This window comes from Trachypithecus francoisi, unplaced genomic scaffold (assembly GCF_009764315.1).
Source record: "Trachypithecus francoisi isolate TF-2019V2 unplaced genomic scaffold, Tfra_2.0 Lachesis_group20, whole genome shotgun sequence".
Taxonomy (NCBI): domain Eukaryota; kingdom Metazoa; phylum Chordata; class Mammalia; order Primates; family Cercopithecidae; genus Trachypithecus; species Trachypithecus francoisi.
The window spans coordinates 44,275,437-44,300,917 of record NW_022681466.1 but is presented as its reverse complement, the minus strand read 5'-3'; the positions used below and the strand labels follow the sequence as shown (position 1 = coordinate 44,300,917).

The 25,481-nt window shown below is 49.6% G+C and overlaps 1 protein-coding gene across 1 annotated transcript in view; it reads left to right on the top strand.

Moving 5' to 3' along the window:
* Nucleotides 1-1,251: 1,251 nt before the first annotated feature.
* Nucleotides 1,252-25,481, top strand: part of MRC2 (mannose receptor C type 2) — a 66,230-nt gene continuing 42,000 nt past the window's right edge. Inside the window, exon 1 of the mRNA XM_033184075.1 lies at nt 1,252-1,510. Within this exon, the coding sequence (XP_033039966.1) occupies nt 1,393-1,510 (118 nt within the window). The 5' untranslated portion in view covers nt 1,252-1,392. The remainder of the gene's footprint in view (nt 1,511-25,481) is intronic.

The window sequence follows — 25,481 nt, the reverse complement described above, 5'->3', positions numbered from 1 at the left end:
AGGAAATAATAAAATTTATATTACAGTTTTTTTATTATTTAAGAAATTTATATTAACAAAACGAGATGGGATCTGCCTATGTTGCCCAGGCTGGTCTTGAACTCCTGGGCTCAATCGATCCTCTCTCCTTGGCCTCCCAAAGTGCTGGGATTACAGCGTGAGCCACCGCATCCGGCCCATATTATAGTTTCATAGTGTTTTTGATGACTCATGGTAGGAGAAATGTGTCTTCTTTGCACTTGGGGTCTCAATGCCTCAGTCCTGCCCTATGTCCTGAGACCCCAAGAGGCTTTCCCAGGTCACGCAGGGAATCCGCAGAGAGGCAGGGCTGGACTCCAGCATCCTGACTCCGCAGTCCGTGCTCTGTGCTGCAGAGACCTGTTGCGTAACACTGAGTAACTGTAGATTGTCTAACCTTTTATGAAATTTCCAGTTGGTGTTTTGCTACCGGCCAGCAGTCCAGTTGGTGGGAGTGATGATGTTGGTCTTCTGGGACGTCCAGTGGACAGATTTTCCCCAGGTTTCTGGATGCAGCCCCAACTAGCAAAAGTGCTACCCTCCTGCACTGGGGACACTGACACAGAGGTCACGAAAATGCTAAAACAAGACGTGCAAGAATTGTTCGCGCTCCGCACACGGAACAAGGGCCCTGCCTCCCCCTCCCCCAATCTTCGCCCTGGTGGCCAGGCCCTGGGCTCCGCCCCTTCCCCACCAGACCGGGGGAGGGGTCCTCCTCGGCATGGAGGTAGTGGATGCTGGGCTGTGGAGACGTCGGCAGAAAGAGGCGGGATGGCTGGGCGGCGGGGCGGATGCTGGCGGCCCGGGTCTGGCCACCTGGGTCAGCCGCACGCCCCCGCCCCGGGCTGGCCCGACCTCGTAGCCGTGGTCCCACCACACCGTGAAGTTTGCGGAAAGTTTTGCAGTTGCTTCCCCGCCCGCGCCAGCCGGGGAGTTGTGACGCAGCGTCTGGGGCTCCTGGCCGGGACAGAAGAGAGGGAAGGCGAGGTGGGAAGACTGGGAGGCAGAGCAGCGAGAGAAAGGGCGCACGCTGGGGTCCTCCTGGACCCGGCCTATCCACCTCTCCGCCACCCCTTTCTCTCCCGACGCTCTCGCCCCAGCGCCGCACCTCCTCCCCTTCCCCTCCCACGCTGCCCGCTTCCCTTTCCCTCTACCCCTCAAACCCTCCTCCCCGGTTCTGCGCTCCTCCCTCCGCCCTCCCTCCGCCCGGGCTGCCTCCTCCCTCCTCCTCCCCAGGAGGCATCACTTCGTCCCGACCCGGAGGAGGACGCGAGCCCCTTGCGGGCGGTCATCACAGCCCAGCCTCAGGGCTGCCACCGCGCGTTGCGCCCGTGCGCCCTCGGTCCCCGCGTCCACTGAGCGTTGCGCCCGGGGATGGGGCCCGGCCGGCCGGCCCCCGCGCCTTGGTCTCGTCACCTGCTGCGCTGCGTCCTGCTCCTCGGGGGCCTGCACTTCGGCCGTCCCGGCGCCCCTGGGGACGCCGCCCTCCCGGGTAAGGCACTGCCAACTTGGCCAACTTCGGGGCCCGGGCGGGGGGAGCGCCGTGGCGCGGGCTGCTCTCGACTTTTCCCTCCTTTCCCCCCCTTTTCTCCAGAAGCGTGTGTGCGTGTGCGTGTGTGTGTGACTGGGTTTTTAAAACTGGTCTCCGCTTTTCTGAAAGCGGGAGAGGAGAGGGGAGGAGGAGCGCGCCTAGGGGTGGGGGAGGACCTGAGTGGAACCAGATGTGGCGGGCGGCGGGGGAGGGGAGCCCGGGGGACTCCAGCAGCCTCGGAGGAAGCGGTGGGCTCGTGAGGACCCCCGCGCACGTCGCTCCCGGACCACCCGGCGCTGGCCGGTCCTCGGCAGGGGACCTGCAGGGCGCGTCCGGGGAGCCAGGGCTCTCTGTCCGGGAGTTCCCGGGCCCGGTCTCCTCGCTCTGCCCCAGGACTGATGCGTTAGGACGGCTTTCCAACTATCCGCGAGGGTTCGTTTCCCCCACCTTCCCCCCGCCCCCTGCATCTCGTGGGCGTTGATATTTTCTTTTCCACACTTAGTCTTCGAGGAGGCTTGTGGCGCGCGGCATCCGCCCCGTGTGAGCTCAGCAGCCCTGTGAGGAGGCTTCTGCCACCGGGATGCAGCGACAGGCTGGGCGCTGCCGTGCTGTGATGTTGTGTAGCGTGGGCAGCTCTGAGCACTCTGGTGGACCTCCAGAGGGGACAGATCTTGAGCGGCAAAAGAACTGCTAAAGATTTAAAAACCCAACCAAAAGAAAACGAAACACAAATCAGAAAACCCCGAAACTGTGCCATTCTCTTCCTGCTCCTTATTCAGGGGTAACAGTGAAGTGTGGGGGCAGACAGATCCCTCGCCAAGAATCTGAGCATTAAAAGGAAAGATCCACTTCCTGGGGGAGTGGGGGTGGGGGCGTCTAGAGTGAACGCGGGAATCGCCGAGGAGGGTGGTGATTGCAGCCCCATTCCGGGCCCAGCTTGGTCCTGCTGGCTGTTTAATTGGGGAATGGGGACAGTCCGTGCAGTGTCTGCAGTTTTGTCCAAGGACCAGACAGCCCCCTGGAGAGTCTGGGGCCTCCAGCCTGTCCCGTGCTTGCTGGCTTGGCCTGGCGTGACGTAGGCACAAGACACGTATCTGCCAGATGGGAAAGGTGGGGGCCATGGTGACCCACATTCACACCAACCAGAGCCCCCAGGGCAATTCTGCACCCACCTGGCATTGAATGTCGGACAGACAGAAACCAGGCCGGGTAACCCCGTAACCCACTGCAGGACGGCCTCATAGGCAGTTCCCCTGCCTCCTCGCACTCCTGTCTTCCTCTGCTCCTCTGTGCAGGGCCTCAGGAGGCAGGCAGTGGGGAGGGTTGGAGAGGATGGCCGTTCCCAGAGCTCCAGAGCGCGCTTTAAAGCCAGGCCCTGGGAGAGAGTTGTGGCCAGAGTGCTGACTCGGCCTTTCCCCCTGGAGCTTGTCATAGAAAGGGCTGGAAGTGCCTGGTGAGAGGCCCGGTCAGGGAGGACAAGGATGCCTGGAGTGTCCCTTCTCCTCCTGGTCTCTGTGCCCAGCCCTCCCTGGGGCTCTGTCCAGGGATGAGTAGCCTCAGAGGTCCCCTTCCCGGTGGCACTGCATTGACCACACCCTGAGGAGGCTTGGATCTGGGTGGCAGGCAGTGTGAGGTCTTCCAGAAGTAGCTGAGCAGGAGGAGGATGGAGCTGCTGCAGTTTCCAACTGTGCCCTCTGCCCAGAGAGCGCCTGCCCCTGCCCTGTCACATGCCACTGGGCCCTCCCCTGGGAAGCCTGTTCAGAGCCTCTGGGCTGAATTCCTTGCCCGAAGAGCTGGCAGCCCCTAGTACCTGGTGAATGACGTTGTCATTGGGAGGAATTCACCAGCACCAGGGACCAAATGGCCCCAGGAAATGCATGTGGGTGGTAGGGTGTGGCAGGCCAGTGCTACTGGGGGTGAGGCCTATGCCAGGCAGGGCAGGGGCTGCCTGTGGGAAGTTTCCTGACCACCATGGGGGGAGTCCTGTGTGCCCAGATCACGGGGCGGGGACAGCGAGGCGGCAGTGCCTTCTTGGTGCGTGATGGTGGAATCCATCTTTTCTTCACCTTGGGTGGAGTGGCCCACGGAGCCTGTCACTGGAAGAAGTCCTCTTTGTTGGTTGCCATATTACTCCATTTCTGGAGCATTCCGTTTGCTCAGCCTTGAGCCAAGTTCTTGGGGAGGAGGGAAGGTAGAGAAGAGTGTAAGATGCATCTTCTGGAAAAAATATCTTGTGGGAGAATGAAACGTGGAACAGGGAACTGCGTGGGGGGCAGGATGCCATCGGTGGGATGCCTGCCTGCCCAGAGCCACGCCAAATGCTTCATGTGCAAGTGCCCGTTTCATTCTGATAACAACCCAAGGAGATGGCTATTGTTGGACCATTTTTGCAGTTGAGGAAATGAAGGCTAAGAGGGGTCTGATAATTTACATTGGTCACACACCTGTAAGTGAAAGGCTGGAGTGTGGATGCTTCCTGTCTGGAGACTGGAGGCAGGAGAGACCATGTGGACCAAAGGGTGACCAAGGCTGTCTGGAGAGAGGCAGGAAGGGGCCACCGGGCTACGCTTTTCTGGGGATGATGTGGAAGCTTGCTGGCTGGGCCGAGGAGAAGGTTGAGTAAAAGAGGTGTCTGAGAGGCCAGAATGGGGAAGGGACTTGCACGCTGGCTGTGAGGAACCCCAGGGGACCCTTGGAGGTTTCTGAGCAGAGGAATGAGGGGCTAGTTGCAGGGAAAAGGGCGTCTAGGAGCTCCAGGGATCAAGTCTCAAGGTCACGGGGTGAGGAGACCTCAGGAAATCTTCCTGTGGCGAAGGTCGCTGCTCCCTGAAGGACAGGGAGGGAAGCATCGGGTGCTTGGGGCTCTGACCAGAGTCAACCAGACCAGCTCCCCACACTTCCGGCCCAGCTTCTGCTGAGTCGTGGGGTTCAGAAACTTCTTACTGTTCCCCCACGCAAAACTCAGTTTTCCTTGCTCCAACCCTCTGGCTTTCTGTGAGCCATCAGGGCCCAGGAGGTGCCCAGTCGAGCTGTGTCTGGTGCTGGGATCCTGGCTCTCTTCTGGGTTTACCTGGGCAAGGTGAGGGTACACAGAGTGGAGGAAGAACCCTGGGAAATCCTGGCCTTCTGATGCATGCAGGGCACTGTGACTTGGCCTGATGAGATGATTTCAGAAGTGCCGTGCAATTCTTAGGCGGATATTCATTTGAGTTCCTCATCAGTTTAAGCATCGAGGAGGAGTCCTGTTGCACTGTTTACACCCCCGGAGGGATGGAGCGATGGCATCCACGGCTGCGCTGTGCATGTGGTGGGTGCCGTGCCGGGTGCTATGCTGGCAGCAGCTCTTCGACACCTCCTATCTCTGAGCAGGTGTCACCCTTGCACACACCTGGCGTGAAAATGTTAAAGATGTTAAGGGAGTCACTCAAGGCTGTGCCACCACACCACTAGAAGGTGGTACCAGTGAGGTTCGAACCCAGCAGTGGTTACGGAGCCTGAACGCTCCAGTACCATACTGCGTTTCCATCGCGTGAAGCACTGTCAGTGTGTGTGTGTTCGGAAAGCCTGGAAAATTCTGCCTTATGGGTTCCCCCCGCCCCCATAACTCCAAGCCCTCTAGGACACCTCTCAATGTGTCTCACCAGGAGGACTCCTGAGGAGGAGGGTGGAGCAAGCAGCCCTCTGTCACATGTCAGTGGTCTGGGTGCCTGGGTCGCCCACCTCCTTGTGGGTCCAGGAGGCCTGGACCAAGCCGCCTTCAGTGTCCTCAGGATCTCTGAGGGACTCCCTCCAAGAAGTCATTGATAAGTGAGTGACTCAAGGTGCCCCAGCCTGGCATTCCGGTTTCCCTGAGGTCAAGGATTCACATGGTTGTTCATTCATTCATTCATTCATTCATTCAGTGGGTGTCTACTGAGCCCCTGCAGAGCTGAAGCAGAGATGGCATTGGCCTGTACTTTATTTGAGACCTCCCCAGCATGTCTCCAGTGGGAGTCCCTGGACTTGGAAGGCCTGAGCACTGCTAATAGGAAGCATGTCTTCCTGTTGAGGCCTATGTGAGATGGGAGGGGCCACTTTCCCACGCCTAGGTCCTGTGAATCTGAGTGGGGTGGGCCAGTGGGGTTGTAATGCTCTCCTGGAGCTCACCCTGGGCCCTGAAGATCTGTCACTCCTCAGCTACGGATTGTTCCAGTAAACGGCAGCTGGATGAGGGCTGTCCAGTGGCACCTATGACACTGGGGGACTGCCGGAGTCCACCAGCTGCAGCCCTTTAGGAAACAGATTGGGTTGACCTCCTCAACTGCACACTGTGGCCCCTCGTGGAATTCTACCGGTTGGTTCCTTTCTTGCACTTCCCCCTGCCCTCCTGGCCCCCAGGCACCAGCCTCTTGGCTCTGCACTCTCGAAGCGCAGATCCTTCCACCTGCAGTCTGCTCCCTTCAGCCTCCCCCTCCCCCGGTTTCTCTTTCTCCCACTGTGCATTCTGCTCTGGCTTTTGTTGGTAGAAGAAGGACCAACTTCTTCCTAGTTTTCCCGCCCCCCATGCCTCTGCTCTGTTGTCCTGCCCCAGCCTTCTCCACCTCCAGGCCTCTGCCCACGCGCGATCCCTTTGCCTAGCGTGCCTCCCCTCCCCTCTTCTTTCCCTCCTTCCAATGACCCTTCCTTCGAGACTCATGGATCCTGGGGAGGACACTGAGGGAGCCTGGTCCCTGCCTCTTGGAATGACCTCTGCAGACGAGAGACAAGCACACAGACATGGCCCACAGTGACAGATCCCAGATCGGATGGGTGGCCTCTCTATTTATCTCCTTCCCAGGGACCACCTTGGCGGACACATGCAGGGAACACTATCGCCAGCCTGCCTTAGCCTTCCCCAGCCTTCCCTGAAGGCAGCCAGGTGCGGGGCTGAGAAGTGGTCCCACCCCCTGTGGATGAGGCAGGAGTGTGGGCACAGTCGGCAGTGTATCCCCACCTCTGTCCTCTGGAAATGTAAATAGGGACAGGATAGGTGGGACCAAGACTGATGCCACTCACCAGCTATGTGACCTCAGTCAAAGGCTCAAGTGTCTTCATTTATAAGATGGGAAAAATCAATACCTCTTGTAGAGGTATTATAAGAATTACATACAAATGAGATCCTGAATGTATGAGATATGTGCCTGGTACGCTACTGGGCACAGAATAATTCCTTAGCAAACAATACTAAATTATTGCTATTTTTATTAAGAGGAGAAAGGCTGGGTGAGGTAGCTCATACCTATAATCCCAGCACTTTGGGAGGCCGAGGTGGGCGGATCATGAGGTCAGGAGATCGAGATCATCCTGGCTAACATGGTGAAACCCCATCTCTACTAAAAATACAAAAAATTAGCCAGGCGTGGTGGCGGGCGCCTGTAGTCCCAGCTACTCAGGAGGCTGAGGCAAGAGAATCGTTTGAACCCAGGAGGCGGAGGTTGCAGTGAGCCGAGATCATGCCACTGCACTGCAGCCTGGGCGACAGAGAAAGACTCTGTCTCAAAAAAAAAAAAAAAAAAAAGAAGAGAAAATGTGACTATGACTATCAATTTCCCAAATATGATAAAACACAGTCTTCAATATACAAAATCCTGCTGGACACGGTGGACCATGCCTGTAATCCCAGCACTTTGGGAGGCTGAGGAGGGAAGATTGCTTGAGCCCAGGAGTTTAAGACCAGCTTGGGCAACATGATGAAACCCAGTCACTACAAAAAAAAAAAGAAAAATATTAGCTGGGTGTCCTGGCTCATGCCTGTAGTCCCAGCTACTGGGGAGGCTGAGATGGGAGGATTGCTTGAGCACAGGAGGTTGAGGCTGTAGTAAGCCGTGATTGCATCATCGCATTCCAGCCTGGGTGACAGAATGAGACCCTGTCTCAAAAAAAAAAAAAAAAAATCCTAACTACAACTGTTACCAGAAAGGGGGTCCAATCCAGACCCCAAAAGAGGGAACTCATGCAAGAAGAATGTGAGGCGAATCCATAGGGAAAAGTGAAAGCAGGCTTATTAGGAAAGGAAAGGAATAAAGAATGGCTACTCCATAGGCAGAGAAGTAGCATGGACAGCTCAGCTGCTTATACAATTGTTAACTTCTTGATGATATGCTAAACAAGGAGTGGATTATTCATGAGTTTTCTGGGAAAGGAGTGGGCAATTCCCAGAACTAAGGGAGTTCTCCCTTTTTTAGACCCTATAAGGTAACTTCTTGACGTTGCCATGGCATTTGTAAACTGTCATGGCAGTGATAGGAGTATCTTTTAGCATGCCAATGCATTATAATTAGTGTATAAAAAATGGGCAGTGAGGATGACCAGAGGTCACTTTTTTTTTGAGATGGAGTCTCACTCTGTTGCCCAGGCTGCAGTGCCATGGCATGATCTTGGCTCACTGCAACCTCCTATTTTTTGTTTTTCTTTTTTTGACACAGGGTTTCACTCTGTCACCCAGGCTGGAGTGTAATGGTACCACCTCGGCTCACTGCAACCTCTGCCTCCCAGGTTCAAGCAATTCTCCTGCCTCAGCCTCCCAAGTAGCTGGGACTATAGGCACGTCCCACCACACCTGGCTAATTTTTGTACTTTTAGTAGAGATGGGATTTTACCATGTTGACCAGACTGGTCTTGAACTCCTGACCTCATGATCTGCCTACCTCAGCCTCCCAAAGTTCTGGGATTACAGGTGTGAGCCACCGTGCCCGGCTCAGAGGTCACTTTTGTCACCTCTTAGTTTTGGTGGGATTTGGGTGACTTCTATACTGCATGCTGTTTTTTCGGCAAGGTCTTTGTGACCTGTGTCTTGTGCTGACCTCCCATGTCATCCTGTGCCTTAGAATGCCTAACCTCTTGGGAATGCAGCCCAGGAGTTCCCAGCCTCATTTTACCCAGCCCTTATTAAAGATGGAGTTGCTCTGGTTCAAACACCTCTGACACAACTTTTTTTATTTTTTATTTTTTTTATTTTAGACAGTCTCCCTCTCAGGCTGGAGTGCAGTGGCGCGATCTTGGCTCACTACAACTTCTGCCTCCTGAGTTCAAGCGATTCTCTTGCCTCAGCTTCCCGAAGTGCACCACCATGCCCAGCCCCATTTTATTTTTTTAAATTGAAGCAGGTCTAAACCCGTGACTTCATTATTACTCTTTTTTTCTTTTTCTTTTTCAGAAATAGCCTCAGTCAGAGGCATTACTTCTTCGTGACACTTTGCTAACTACTGTAAGTGCCAAAAAGTAATCATAGTTTTTCTGAAAGTAAATTGAAACACCAAAGAAAAAAAAAATCCCATCCTCAACGGTCCTACCCCCAAAAACCCCCAATTTGTTGCCATCCTCTTTATCACCTTCCTCTTCATCCTTACACTTCTCTATTTAATCTTCACTTAGGGAAGGATAAGGAACTTCCTGGGACTCTGGAATAAAACCAAGACAGACTAGGGAACACTGGGGTGGTTGGGCATACCTCTCCCCTTTGTGCCTCTAGTTGCCTTTAGCCTACTGTCTAAGGGACTGCCCCCAAGGGTCATACTAATGAGGCTCCCTAATTACTAAATTAAGTGACCTTTCTTAGGCCTCACCTTGCAGCATGGATGCTGTTCATTAGCCTCAATTGTAAGAATGGGCCAGGCATAGTGGCTCATGCCTATTATCCCAGTGCTTTTAGAGGCCAAGGGAGGAGAGATTGCTTGAGGCCAGGAGTTTGAGACCAGCCAGGGCAACATAGCAAGACCCCATGTGTGCAATTTTTGTTTTTTTTTAATTAGCTGGGCACAGTGGTGCATGCCTGTAGTCTCAGCTACTCAGGAGGCTGAGGCAGAAAGATTACTTGAGCCCAGGAGGTGGAGGCTGCAGTGAGCTATGATTGCACCACTGCACAACCTGGACAACACAGTGAGACCCTGTCTCAAAAAAAGGAAAGTAAAAATGCATGCTCAGTGGAAAACATTCAAACCATACACAAGTAAGTGCGAAAAAATGTGAAGTCCACTCCCCTACACTGATCACACCCTAGCACAAGCCACAGTCTACCACTAGCAGATTCTATGGGTAATCTTCCCCACCAAGATTCTCCAGTGAAGATTAGTAGTAGTTCATTGGGTAATCTTCTGATTTTTTATGCATATGCACACACGTAAATACTCCTTTTACCCAAATAGGCCCATATTTTAAACTCTTCTGCAAAATAATTTTTATTTTATGTATTCTTAGAGATCTTGCCATAGCCGTCTACAGAGCTGCCTCATTCTTATTAACGGTGCTCAATATTTCATTGTTGGGATGTACTTGGTTCAAACAAAACAAAATTGCTTCCCTACAATGGACTGTTTTCTGGGATTTTTATTGTTGTTGTTGTTTTGTTTGTTTGTTTTGCTAGACGGAGTCTCGCTCTGTCGCCCAGGCTGGAGTGCAGTGGCGCAATCTCCGCTCACTGCAAGCCCCGCCTCCCGGGTTCAAGTGATTCTCCCGCCTCAGCCTCCCGAGTAGCTGGGACTACAGGCGCCCGCCAGCACGCCTGGCTAATTTTATTTTTGTATTTTTAGTACAGATGGGGTTTCACCGTATTAGCCAAGATGGTCTCAATCTCCTGACCTCTGATCCACCCTTGGCCTCCCAAAGTGCTGGAATTACAGGTGTGAGCCACCGTGCCCAGCCTGTTGTTGTTTTTTTTTTTTTTTTTTTTTGAGACGGAGTCTCGCTCTGTCACCCAGGCTGGAGTACAGTGGCCGGATCTCAGCTCACTGCAAGCTCCGCCTCCCGGGTTTACGCCATTCTCCTGCCTCAGCCTCCCGAGTAGCTGGACTACAGGCGCCCGCCACCTCGCCCGGCTAGTTTTTTGTATTTTTTTTTAGTAGAGACGGGGTTCACCGTGTTAGCCAGGATGGTCTCGATCTCCTGACCTCGTGATCCGCCCGTCTCGGCCTCCCAAAGTGCTGGATTACAGGCTTGAGCCACCGCGCCCGGCCTTGTTGTTTTTTAATTAAAGACAGAGTCTCACTATGTTGCCCAGACCTGGCCTTGAACTGGGCTCATGCGATTCTTCTGCCTTGGCCTCCCAAAGTGCTGGGATTACAGGCACAAACCACTGCTCCTGGACCGATGGACACTTTTGAAAACTCTCTTCCCCTGGCCTTTGTGATATAATTTACATCCACAGTTTCCTCCCTCAGGGTCTTCCCCTCCACCCTCAGTCCAGAGCTGGCATTGCTGCCATGTTAGTGCTGCTAAGGGACAGCTTGAATCAATGTAAACTTTCTGAATTTAGAATTCCCGCCAGGCACGGTGAGTCATGCCTATAATCCCAGCACTTTGGGAGGCCAAGGCAGGCGGATCACTTGAAGTCAGGAGTTCAAGACCAGCCTGGCCAACATGGTAAAACCCCTGTCTCCATTAAAAATACAAAAATACAAAATGGTGAAACCCCATCTCTACTAACAATACAAAAATTAGCCAGGTGTGGTGGTGCATGCTTGTAATCTCAGCACTTTGGGAGGCTGAGGCGGGGTCAGGGGTTCAAGACTAGTCTGGCCAACATGGTGAAACCCGGTCTCTCCTAAGAATACAAAAATTAGCCGGGCATGGTGGTACATGCCTGTAATCCCAGCAGCTTTGGAGGCTGAGGCAGGAGAATAACTTGAACCCGGGAGGTGGAGATTGCAGTGAGCTGAGATCATGCCATTGCACCAGCCTTGGTAAGAGAACAAGATTCTGTCTCAAAAAAAAAAAAAAAGAAAAAAGAAAAGAAAAAGAATTCCCGGCCTTCCATGGTCAGGTTCTCAGCGCTTGTGCAAGCCAAGCTGAGCTCCTTGCCATTACCCATAGCTCTCAGTACTGCCCAACTGGGACTCTGCTCAGGTTTTTTTCCTGCCAGGAGCACCAGCTTCCCAGGGGGCTGTCTCTGAGTCCCAACTCACACCTGTGGCCTACTGGTTGCCCTCAGCTGGAAGAAGCCTTTTCTTCTAGCATTTTACTGCTGTCGTCCCTCAAACACCTCCAGAGCAGGGCCTTTTTGTTGCTGCACAGGTTCCTGCACAGTACCTTGGCCACGGTCTATTTGTTTTTATTTGTTTGCTTCTTTTTTTTTTTTTTTTTTTTTTTTTGAGACGGAGTCTCGCTCTGTCGCCCAGGCTGGAGTGCAGTGGCCAGATCTCAGCTCACTGCAAGCTCCGCCTCCCGGGTTTACACCATTCTCCCGCCTCAGCCTCCCGAGTAGCTGGGACTACAGGCGCCCGCCACCTCGCCCGGCTAGTTTTTTGTATTTTTTTTTTAGTAGAGACGGGGTTTCACCATGTTAGCCAGGATGGTCTCGATCTCCTGACCTCGTGATCCGCCCGTCTCAGCCTCCCAAAGTGCTGGGATTACAGGCTTGAGCCACCGCGCCCGGCCTGTTTGCTTCTTTGTTTGAAACGGGGTCTTGCTCTGTTGCCCAGGCTGGAGTGCAGTGGCACTCATGGGAGACTCAACCTCCTGGGCTCAAGCAATTCTGCCTTAGCTTCCCAAGTAGCTGGGACGACAGGCGGCGCCACCACTCTATTTTGTTGCTACTATTTTAGTAGGGGGGGTCTTCCTATGTTGCTCAGGCTGGTCTCGAACTCCTGGGCTCAAGGGCTCCTCCTGCCCCAGCCTCCCAATCCCAAGGTATTGGGATTACAAGTGTGAGCAGCTTCGAGGTTGGCATTTGGTATTATTTAGTAAATATTTGTTGAAAATGAAAAAAGAAAGCAGACAAGTGTTCCAAAGAACTTTTTTTTTTTTTTATGGTAAGGCAATGAGAGTTACCCTTCTAGAATTTTACATGATGTCATGGTCATGAAAAACATACGGTTTTGAATTAAAATTAAAAAAAAGTCGTCCAATGTACTAGAAAAAAATTCCAGAAGTGATTTAAACTGTTATAAGAACTTAATGTGAGACACACCAGAAAAAACACACTAATAGGAAAAGGAATTTTTACTTTTAAATGTTATAAGGACGGCCGGGCACAGTGGCTCACGCCTGTAATCTCAGCACTTTGGGAAGCCAAGGTGGGCAGATCACGAGGTCAGGAGTTCGAGACCAGCCTGGACAACATGGTGAAACCCTGTCTCTACTAAAAATACAAAAATTAGCTGGGCGTGGTGGCATGTGCCTGTAATCCCAGCTACTTAGGAGGCTGAGGTAGGAGTATTGCTTGAACCTGGGAGGTAGAGGTTGCAGTCAGCCGAGGTGGTGCCATTGCACTCCAGCCTGTGTGACAGAGTGAAACCCTGTCTCAAAAAAAAAAGAAAAAGAAAAAGAAAAAAAAAATAGCCAGGGGTGGCAGTGGGCACCTGTAATCCCAGCTACTTGGGAGGTTGAGGCTGGTCTTGAACTTCTAACCCTGGAGACAGAGGTTGCAGTGAGCTGAGATCATGCCACTGCACTCCAGCCTCGGTGAAAAAGCGAGAAGGCTCTCTCTGTCTCAAAAGCAAACTAAAACAAAAACAAATGTTATGAGGACACCTGGATTACAATTAGAAACTTTAATTTCAGTTTATAGTTGATCACAGTTGAGGAAATTCAGATAGCAAGCTTTCACATAGAAAGTGCAAGGACTGGGCCGGGAACGGTGGCTCATGCCTGTAATCCCAGCACTTTGGGAGGCTGAGGCAGGCGGATCACCTGGAATGGCGCCATCTCAGCTCACTGCACCCTCCATCCAGGAATTTCAGATCATTCTGGCCAACATGGTGAAACTCCATCTCTACTAAAAATATAAAAAGGAGCCGGGCGTGGTGGCGCATGCCTGTAATCCCAGCTACTTGGGCGGGGCGGAGTGGGGGTTGCTGAGGCAGGAGAATCACTTAAACCCTGGAGGCAGAGGTTGTGGTGAGCTGAGATTGTGCCACTGCACTCCAGCTTAGGCAACAGAGTGAGACTTTGTCTCAAATAAATAAAGTGCAAGGATCACTAGAAATGAGGGGAATTAGCTTTCTTTAACTACTTAATTAAACTAGCAAAAACAGAAAAGCTAGTATTAGCAGAGCTTAAGCAATGCTCCCGCCTAAGCTGCCTGAGTTGGGACTACATGCGTGAGCCACAGCCTTTAGTAGCAAAACAAACTGGAAACCACATGATGGATGATTTACATAACGTTAAGTGACAAATACATGGCTAATGATTCTTTCTTTTCTTTTTTCTTTTTTTTTTTTGAAACAGAGTCTCGCTCACTCTGTCGCCCAGGCTGGAGGGCAGTGGCGCGATCTTGGCTCACTGCAAGCTCCGCCTCCCAGGTTCACACCATTCTCCTGCCTCAGCCTCCCTGGTAGCTGGGACCACAGTCGCCCACCGCCAAGCCTGGCTAATTTTTTTTTTTTTTAGTAGAGGCAGGGTTTCACTGTGTTAGCCAGGATGATCTCGATCTCCTGACCTCATGATCCGCCTGCCTCAGCCTCCCAAAGTGCTGGGATTACAGGCGTGAGCCACCATGCCTGGCCTAATTTTTTTTTTTTTTTTATAGCAACAAGGTCTTGCTAATTTTTGTATTTTTAGTAGAGACAGAGTTTCACCATGTTGCCCAGGCTGATCTCAAACTCCTGGCCTCAAGTGATCCACCTCAGCCTCTCAAAGTGCTGGAGTTACAGGCGTTAAGTCACCGTGCCTGGCCTGTACGTGCAATTTTTAAGTTCATTAAGAGAAAGATGAGCTGGGGGCGATGGCTCATGCCTGTAATCTCAGCACTTTGGGAGGCCGAGGTGGGCGGATCCGGAAGGTGGAGGGTGCAGTGAGCTGAGATGGCGCCATTGTACTCCAGCCTGGGCAACAGACCGAGACTTCGTCTCAAAAAAAAAAAAAAAAAAGAAAAAGATGGAGGCAATCGACTGCTCTAAAACCTTAGACCTGGGAACAGGAACCTGTCTGACAGTGGGGAGAATGACTCCCAGACAAACTAGCCTGGCTGAATGGAAGGACTCAAGAGGAAGCAGCTTTGCAGTCATCTTGGTCCCCAAGGAAAGGGGATTCTGGTATTACCCCATAAAAACTTCACCTCATTCCTGAAGGATCTAAGTATGTAAGGGCATTGATGATTTGCAAAGAGCTTGGAAGCACTGTTTATAATAGCAAAAACAAAAACGTATTTGGAAAGAAATATGGATAAACTATAGAGTAGACACAATGAAATGTAACACGAATGGACCCCAGCTGAACGAATGGACCCCAGCTATTTGCAACAACATGGGTGAATATTAGAGACATAATGTTGAGTGGGGGGAAAAGGTCCTAGAGGACTGCATATGGTACAATACTCTCTCAAACCACTAAAAAATTGAAAAAATTATACAGTGGGCACCCATATACTCTTCACCTAGAAGCAGCACTTGTTAACATTTTGCCACATTTGCTTACCTCACTCTGTTTGTGTGTGTGTGTGTTGGGTCTGTTTGGTGAAACTTTAAAAGTTAGTTGTAGACATGACATTTCACACCTAAATACTTCAACATGTAATAACTAAAAACAAAGACATGCTACTATGTAACCATAATATCTACTCACACCCAAGAAATAGAGCGGATGCAAATTTTTTTTCTCATATGCAGTCCAGTCCATGTTCGGATTTCTCCATTTGTCCCAATAATGTCCTTTATAGCTGTTTTTTTTTTTTTTCTTTGAGACAAGAGTCTTGCTCTGTTGCCCAGGCTGGAGTGCAGTGGCACAATCTCGGCTCACTGCAAGCTCCACCTCCCAGGTTCCCACCATTCTCCTGTCTCAGCCTCCTGAGTAGCTGGGACTACAGGCACCCGCCACCATGCCCGGCTAATTTTTTGTATTTTTTAGTAGAGACGGAGTTTCACTAAAACCAGGATGGTCTCGATCTCCTGACTTTGTGATCTGCCCGCCTTGGCCTCCCAAAGTGCTGGGATTATAGGCGTGAGCCACCGCCCCTGGCCTATAGCTGTTTTAAAATTCAGGATTCAATTAGGTGTCATGTCTCTTTAATCTCCCTTAATCTAGAATAGTTGCTTGGCCTGTTGTCTTTTATGGCATTGCATTTTTGAGAATCCCAGGCCAGTTGTTTTGTAAAACGTCCCACAGTCTAAATTTGTCTGATTGTTTACTCGTTCCTGGATTCATATTAAACGTTTTTGGAAAGGGAATTCATGGGTGATGTTGTGTCCTTCCATTCCATCACACCAATGTCAGTTTGTTCCCTTACGCTAACTTTGACCATTTGTTTCAGCTGGTGTCTACCAGATCTCTCCACTAAAAAGGTACCCTTTCCCTTTTTCTGAGACAAAGCCTCACTCTGTCACCCAGGCTAGAGTGCAGCAGTGCGATCTCGGCTCACTGCAACCTCCACCTCCCACGTTCAAGCAATTATTCTGCCTCATCCTCCCAAGTAGCAGGGATTACAGGTGCCTGCCACCTGTAGAAATATGGATAAATTATAGAGTAGACACAATGAAATGTAACACAGTAGTGAACGAATGGACCCCAGCTATTTAGCCTAGCTAATTTTTGTACTTTTAGTAGAGACGGAGTTCCACTATGTTGGCCAGGCGGGTTGTGAACCCCTGAGCTCAAGTGATCCACCTGCCTCGGCCTCCCAAAGTGCTGAGATTACATGCGTGAACCACCGCGCCTGGCCTCCCCTTTGTATTTAGTAGATAACCTAAGGAATTTTAACCATAGTCTTAAAAAAGAAAAGTTCATAGTAGCCTTATTCATAATAGCCAAAAACTAAAAACTAGTGCCAAACTGAAAACCACCCAAATGCCCACCAACAATAGAATGAATGAATTGTGGCAGCTTCACAAAATTGAATATTAGCGATGAGAATGAACAAGCTCCAGTTGCATGCCACAGCATGGATGGAGTTCACAAACTGAGCCAGACGCTACTTCATACCATGTGACCCAATGTATAGAAAACACCAAAATAGCTGGGCACAGTTGCTCACGCCTGTAATCCCAGCACTTTGGGAGGCCAAGGCAGGTGGATCACCTGAGGTCAGGAGTTCGAGACCAGCCTGGCCAGCGTGATGAAACCCCGTCTCTACTAAAAATACAAAAATTAGCTGGGTGGCCGGGCGCGGTGGCTCAAGCCTGTAATCCCAGCACTTTGGGAGGCCGAGACGGGCGGATCACGAGGTCAGGAGATCGAGACCCTCCTGGCTAACACGGTGAAACCCCGTCTCTACTAAAAAATACAAAAAACTAGCTGGGCGGAGTGGCAGGCGCCTGTAGTCCCAGCTACTGGGGAGGCTGAGGCAGGAGAATGGCTTAAACCCGGGAGGCGGAGCTTGCAGTGAGCTGAGATCCGGCCACTGCACTCCAGCCTGGGCAACAGAGCGAGACTCCGTCTCAAAAAAAAAAAAAAAAAAAATTAGCTGGGCATGGTGGCAGGTGGCTGTAGTCTCAGTTACTGAGGAAACTTTAGGCAAGAGAATCACTTGAACCTGGGAGGTGGAGGTTGCAGTTAACTGAGATCATGCTATTGCACTCCAGCTGGGTGACAAGAATGAAACTCCATCTAAAAAAAAAAAAAAAAAAAAACCACCAAAATAAAAGGCACAACTCATCTGTGCTGTTTGCAGTCAGAAGAGTGGTTACCTTTAGTGTGGGAGAAGGGTACTCAGTGACCAGGGAGGGTTTCAAATAAAATTTAAAAAGAACAACAAACAGGGAAGGGATCTGTAACAAACATGGCAACTAGCTCATATAAAACCATGAGAAAAACGCAGGAACCTGCAATAGTTTTAAGGCAATTAAGGTCAAAATAGATAAGACTACAAAAGATCTGAACAGAGTTCACCAAGAGGAAATGCCTGTGTCTAATAAGCCAATGGAAAATGTTTAAAATCATTAGCAAAACAATTTCACAAAAGTGCCAGGAAAGATTGATATAATAATATGCTAAACATAACACTATAATTAGGAAATTATATTTGTAAGTAAAAGTAATAGCTAGGAAATGATGAAATGAAATGTAATATCATGGAATAATATACAATCATTAAGATGATTTTTAAGGACAAAAATAATATACAATCATTAAGAATATTTTTAAGGACAGAAAAATCCCTTTGCTGAAATATTAAGTGAAAAAAGATCCAAAAATGTTTGCATGTGGATATGTGCATGTATATTTATTTTTATATATGTGTATTACATGTGTGTATATATATGAATGGAAATATTTTGGATGTATAGATAAAATTGGTAGAAAAATCACAGCAAAATTAAAAGAGATTCTCTTACGTACTATGCTATATACTACATAATATATTATTTAACAGGGGTGATTGTGGTTGAAATTTTTCTGTTTTAAACATGTCTGGAGGCTGGGTGTGGTGACTCCTGTCTGTAATCCCAGCACTTTGGAAGGCTGAGGAAAGTGGATCACTTGAGGTCAGGAGTTTGGCCAGCCTGGCCAACATGGTGAAACCCTGTCTCTACTAAAAATACAAAAATTAGTCAGGTGTGGTGATGGGCATCTGTAATCCCAGTTACTTAAGAGGCTGAGGCAGGAGAACTGCTTGAACCCAGAAGATGGAGGTTGCAGTGAGCTGAGATTGTGCCACTGCTCTCCACCCTGGGCAACAGAGAAAGACTCCGTCTGGAAAAATAAAAAAAACATGTCTGGAGCCGGGATGCCTTGGCTCACACCTGTAATCCCAGCACTTTGAAGGCCAGGAGTTGAAGATCACTTTGGGCAACATAGCAAGACCCCATCTTTACAAAAAATAAAAGTAAAAAATAAGCATGTTGGTATCTTGGGCCATGGAGTGGCAGTGGGCATCTTTTGCCTGCGATCAGTCACGTGATCCCAGCAGCACTCACGGCCTGTTCCCAGTACCCTCCTGTAATTGGTCCAAGGATGAGCATGTGACTCCTCACAACCAGTCAGAGCCTCCCTGGGAGGGTAAGGGGGCCCTCTGGTGGTGTTTTCCAGCACAGCCCGCAGATCCTCCTTTGGGACTTAGGCGAGGGCATAGGACTCCTCCCCGCTTGTGCTTGTGGGCGAGGATCAGCCTCCGAGATTCTGCCGAGAGACTCTCAAGGTGGAGCTGGTTCTGTGTCTGCAGGGAACCACCTGGTGGTGCTGTCTCCATTGGTAGCCCCCTACCGCGAGTTTTCTCCTCTTTATCTTTATGACTTAGCCAAGTGTTCACAGAAGAGGCAGGGGTGGAGGGTTCAAACGCTGTCGTACACGTTTGCTTTTCGAAAAACAACAGGACACAAAATTCTGCGAACATGAAATGACAGTACCTGGTACGTGACCCGAATGCAACTCTGAAGGGTGCCAGTAAGTTAGGGAATTGGCCTTTGGAAGGCTTCCTTCTTTTTAGAAACTATAATGTTTCCATATAATGTTGTTTGTGCAACAAATGAGAAATGGGAGACCCCATTATCATTTACTGATAGTAAATTTACATAAAGTAAGTAAATTTACATAAAGTAAGCCAGGGTCAGCATCAGATAATTCCATATAGCCCATATTTTAAACCTTCACATTCCTGCATTTCACAGATAAAAAAATTGAGCCCGAGAGGCTGAGACAGGATCACGTGAGCAAGGAATGCCAGGTCTGGTTCCTTTGAATGGTCCTCTAGAAACATTATATACATTCATCTCAAAAATATCTAATATATATACACACACATATATAATGTGTATGTATATATACACATTATATATGTGTGTATATAATATATATTTATATACACACTATATATATTTATATATAATATGTGTGTGTGTATATATAATATATATATATATTTTTGAGATGGAGTCTTGCTCTGTTGCCCAGGCTGGAGTGCAGTGGCATGATCTTGGCTCACTGCAGCCTCAATCTTCTGGGCTCAAGCAATCCTCCCATCTTAGACTCCTGAGTAAGCAGGATCACAGGTGTGCACCACCAACAGCAGCTAATTTTTTTTTCCTGTATTTTATGTAGAGATGGGGTTTTGCCATGTTGCCCAGACTGGTCTCAAACTCCTGAGCTCAAGCAATCCACCTGCCTCGACCTCCCAAAGTGCTGGGATTACAGGCATGAGCCACCGCACCCGGCTTTCCCTGTATAAAACTTTATAGAGATGCTTTCATGTTCTTCTTTCATTCAGCAATATGTCATCAATGTATTTCTGCCCAACACTTCTTTGGCTACATAGGATTCTGTTGTGTGAGTGAACCATAACTTATCCCCTATTGGACATTTAGGTCATTCCTCTGTCCCTCTCTCTTTTTTTTTAAGAGACAGGGTCTCATTATGTTGCCCAGGCTGGTCTTGAACTCCTGGGCTCAAGCAATCCTCCCACCTCAGCCCCAAAGTTCTGGGTTTATAGATGTGATGAAACCATGCTGGGCAGGTCATTTCTTGTTTTCACTGATGGAAGTGTCACTGTGTGCATCGTGGCACATGGACTCCTTGCTCAGACCTGAAGTCTGATGTGGATCCCTGTGAGGGTGAAGAGGTGGCTTTTGACCTATGCCAACTTGATGCCTCTGAAGGTACCCACTTCTTCGTTGTCAGCAGTGTCTGCTCCTTGGCACCAAGATCGGGTGGTTGGTCTTACCCATCTAGAGGCTCTCCCAGAAGGATCTTGTTTGGTTTACTCCTTTGCTCATCCCCTCCAAATGTGCTGGGTTTAGTGTCGAACTCTGCATATATGAGTTCAAGTCCCGCAGGGTTATGTTTGAAACAAAGGACAGATGCACACATATATCCTCCATCTCTTTTAAATTACCAAATACATTAATTGTAGAAAATACGAAGAGAAGAAAATAAAAATCAACAGCTATCTCGTAAGTCAGTCATAACCACTATTAACACCTGGGTATGTACAGTTGTTCTGGAATCCTGGTGTACCCCAGAATTGCTTGGGACTCTTGTTTACAATCTAGATATTCCGTCACTCCAAGATTCTAGTTCAGTAGACCTGCTCTAGGGCCCACATACTGGCATTGTCAATAAGCTCCCCAGGCGATTTCGACACCCAACTTTAAGAACAAGAATGCAAAAGCGTCTTTCTAGACATTACTTGATTTAAAAGAAAATAAAAATGAAGTTAGACTATATATTCATTTTTGCTTTTTTTTTTTTTGAGACAGAGTCTTGTTCTATTGCCCATGCTGGGGTGTAGTGGCGTGATCTCAGCTCACTGCAATCTCCACCTTCTGGGTTCAAGTGATTCTCCTGCCTCAGCCTCCTGAGTAGCTGGCATTACAGGCGCATGCCACCATGCCTGGCTAATTTTTTGTCTTTTTGGTAGAGAAGAGGTTTCACTATGTTTGTCAGGCTGGTCTCGAACTCCTGACCTCAGATGATCCACCCGCCTCGGCCTCCCAAAGTGCTTCTGTGTCTAAATACTCTTTATATGTTTCTACTGTGTGCATAGTATTCCATTAGATGAATATATTTCCATTTACTTAGTCAACACTAGATTGTTGGACATTAGTTGCTCCCCCATCATTGCTATTATAAATAGTGCTGTGTAGCTAAATCTTTATATACATTCTTAATTCTTTCCTTAAGTTAAATTCCTAGGAAATGAAATCTGGGGTCAAAGTGTTCGTTCTTTTGAAGGTTTTTGATAGATGCTGCCAATTTTTCCAGCAAAAAGGTTGCCCCACTGGGGCTACTACACCCATGAGCTCCCTTTGTGAGGAGCCGTAAGGTGAGACCATCCCATCCATGATCTCAGCCAGCCCTGCCAACCACCCCGTGGGCAGTACAAGGTACCTGCTCAGTGTACCTGCTAAGTGCTCAGTAATTGGTCTATGCAGTGGACATGAGGAGTGTTTTCTCCACTGACCAGAGGAGGACACTGAGAGTGGAGGGGTCAATGACTCGCTCAGGAACTGGGACTCAAACCCAGCTTTGAATCTAGAGCCTGATTTCTCTTCACAACCCCAATAATTTTTTATTGCTATTAGAGAGGGAAGAATAGGCCGGGCGTGGTGGCTCACGCCTCCTATCCCAGCATTTTGACAGGCCCAGGCGGGCAGATCACTTGAGGTCAGGAGTTCGAGACCAGCCTGGCCAACATGGTGAAACCCCATCTCTACTAAAAACGTAAAAATTAGCTGGGTGTGATGGCGCACGCCTGTAATCCCAGCTACTCGGGAGGCTGAGACAGGAGAATTGCTTGAACCCGGGAGGCGGAGGTTGCATGACTGCGCTAGGGTCCTAGCGAGGGTCCAGCCAACTCCTCCTGTCCCAGTGTCTGCCAGGCCAAGGGGTGTGGGTGCTGCCCCACCTCTTTCCACACTTTCCCTTCCAGCTGCGTTGCGAGTGACCTCATTTTCCCTTTACAGCTGCCCTTGGAGTTTATTTCTGCAGAACCAGAATGTGGCTGAAAGAGCACACACCCAATCTGCCCTGGCCCTTCCAGAGAGCCCCATACTTTTCCCTGACACACCCTCCTCTTCTTCTTGCATCTCCCTCCTGGGAGACCTGAGGAGGGGTCCAGAGTTCAAAGACAGCAACAAATGGTGGTTGCAAGGGATTGGGCACCCATGGGAATTGGGGTCAGGGGAGGACTTTGCATCTGGACCGTGGGTTTATTTTTCTTTTAATTCTTCTGAAGAGCAGCTTACACACTGGAGTCCTTGGCCGTATTTCCTCTTATCGCTTCTTCTTATCCAGATTGCACTGTCTGCTAAGCCGGGTTCCCAGGCTCTGTGCTGTGAAACACAAACAGATTCTTGAGCTCACTGCCCAAAACTGGGCAGAGGTTCTTGCTTAAATATCAAAAGCAGTAATGGCCTTCCATTACTCCGTACTCCCCAGGTACAGAGGGACAGGAAGCCTTCTCTCCCTTTGTCTTCCCAGAAACCCACGAGACAGGTCTTATTCGTGTCCTTCCCAAATCGAGGCTCGTGGAAGTGAGGCAGCCAATCCCAGGGCTCAAGCATCCAAGCAAAGGTGTGAACCTGGGTAGGTCCAGATTCTAGCGCTGCCCTCCCAGACCCTCCACCATGGTGCCTCCTGGAGGTGGGGGCAAGGCCCGGCTGATCTGTCATCGCAGAAGTTGGCAAGTGTTTAATCTTTGGCTAGAATTTTAAAGGGAAATCTTGAAGGTTCCCAAGCAAGAACGATTCTAAATTCACTTGACTTTAAAGAGTGCCATTGGGGTGCAGTGGCTCATGCCTGTAATCCCAGCACTTTGGGAGGCCAAGGTGGGTGGATCACCTGAGGTCGGAGTTTAAGACCAATCTGGCCAAGATGGCGAAACCCTGTCTCTACTAAAAGTACAAAAATTAGCCAGGCATGGTGGTGGGCGCCTGTAATCCCAGCTACTTGGGTGACTAAGGCAGGAGAATCCCTTGAACCCAGGAGGTGGAGGTTGCAGTGAGCCAAAATTTCATCACTGTACTCTAGCCTGGGCAACAGAGAGAGACTGTCTCAAAAAGAATGCCGTGCTTTGCTTTTAGAACCAAACAAGTGATCCTTGAATGTTGCCACGTCAGGAGGGCAGGGAATCGCCAATGGGTGGAGCAACAGCTCATTAGGAAACGTGCCTTGATTTCTCAGTCATATTGTACCGTGTTTCAAACGTGTCTCATGTCTCCTATGCAGCATGTCACAGTGTCATTTGACATCAGTCATGTCTGCAGGGCAGCAGACCCCACTCCACCAATACGCACATGTTTTGTTTTGTTTTATTTTGAAATAGATGTAGCCCTCTTGTCATAATTTTTTTTTAATTTTTTAATTTTTTTGAGACAAGAGTGTCACTCTGTCGCCGAGGTTGGAGTGGCACTATCTCGGCTCACTGCAACCTCCGCCTCCAGGATTCAAGTGATTCTCCTGCCTCAGCCTCCTGAGTAGCTGGGACTACAGGCACACGCCACCACGCCCGGCTAAGTTTTGTATTTTTAGTAGAGAGGGTGTCTCACCATGTTGGCCGGGCTGGCCTCGAAATCTTGGCCTCAAGTGATCTGCCTGCCTCAGCCTCCCAAAATGCTGGGATCACAGGCATGAGCCACCATGCTTGGCCATCATTCTTAATAGACATCAGGATACTGAAGAATGCTTTGCCACTCAGAAAAACAAGGGTACAAGCATGATACTATATATGGCCACTCTCATTCCACTTCAGTGTGTGTGTGTGGTGGGGGCACAAAAGGGATGGGTGGAGACTGTGGCAAGCTGGTGAGCCCACACCCCTCCCAGGTGGGCAGCTGCACCAGCTGTTGTGGCTGGCGCCCTGCAGGCATGCTGCCTCCGACTGGAAATTCACATTTTTATGTGTAATCTCTCTCACACACCCTGAAGCCAAACACAGCTCGCATGTGGGCTATCATTTAAAATATGGAGGCTAGCTGGAGTCTGTTCTGGAATAAGCCTGCCTGACCATCCTTCCCAGCTCTTCCCCTTATTAACTGTGTTATCAAGATGTTAATCTCTCAGTTATTTAATACCTCAGTTTCCTTATCTGTTGAGAGCAGATCAGAATTTTACCTACATCTGAGGGTTGTTATAAGGATTAATGAAAAGCCTTGGAACCCAGTGTCTGGTGCCTGAAAGCGCATGGTTAATGCCTGGCATTCTTTGTGTCTCTTTTCACAAGCACAGGGTGACCACAGGTCCCAGTTTGCCGGGGGCAGGCCTGGTTCATGCTTGTGGTGCTGGTGTAATGATCACTAACTTGCCATTTCATTCTCGGTATTGACGTAAATGATATGGTTTGCCTAGAGAAGCAAATACTGGCATAGTGCTGTTTAGGACTTTGATGAGGTTTAGACCTAATAAAAAGGCGGTGGTCCGGGTTCCTTGAATATCCCTAGGCAAGTCACCTAACCTTTCTGTGTTCAGTTTCCCCATTCTAAAGGATTGGCGAGATGAATTCTAAGATCCCTCCATTCACAGTCATTCTGTCATTTGACAAACATCTTTTTTTTTTTCTTTTTTTTTTTTTGAGACGGAGTCTCGCTCTGTCGCCAGGCTGGAGTGCAATGGCGCAATCTTGGCTCACTGCAACCTCCACCTCTCGGGTTCAAGCAATTCTCCTGCCTCGGCCTCCCAAGTAGCTGGGACTACAGGCGAGCGCCACCACGCCCAGCTAATTTTTGTACTTTTAGTAGAAATGCTGTTTCACCATGTTGGCCAGAATGATCTCGATCTCTTGAGCTCATGATCTGTCCGCCTCGGCCTCCCAAAGTGCTGGGATTACAGGTGTGAGCCACTGCGCCCAACCGACAAACATCTTTCACAAGCTCAGACTCATAGCAAGCAAAGGTCCAGGGCATGGAGAGGCCAGGGGCAGAGCCTGGGTCCTCAGTGTGCGCTTGGCCAGTGAGGACCTCCAGTGTAGGTTGTTGGGAATCTCTACCTTTTTTGTCAAGTGTTACTTGAAAAACCATTACCAAGAAATTGAATGCAATGTTAATTTTTTTTTTCTTTTTCATGGAGACGGAGCCTCACTCTGTCCCCCAGGCTAGAGTGCAGTGGTGTGATCTGGGCTCACTGTAACCTCCTCCTCCTGGGTTCAAGCGATTCTCCTGCCTCAGTCTCCTCAGGCGTGCACCACCACATCCGCCACCACACCTGGCAAATTTTTGTATTTTTATTAGAGATGGAGTTTCACCATGTTGGCCAGGCTGGTCTTGAACTCCTGGCCTTAAGTGATCCACCTGCCTCAGCCTCCCAAAACGCTGGAACTAAAGGCGTGAGCCACTGCGCCCTGCCTGTTAATATTTTAAACCTCAGTGTCTCATGAACTAATCATTCCAGTTGAATACATTTCTCTACACATTTCTTTTATATGTGTGGGGGTATCTAAGTTTTTTTTTTTTTTTTTTTTTATTTGGCGGAGTCTCGCTCTGTCGCCCGGACTGGAGTGCAGTGGCCGGATCTCAGCTCACTGCAAGCTCCGCCTCCCGGGTTTACGCCATTCTCCTGCCTCAGCCTCCCGAGTAGCTGGGACTACAGGCGCCCGCCACCTCGCCCGGCTAGTTTTTGT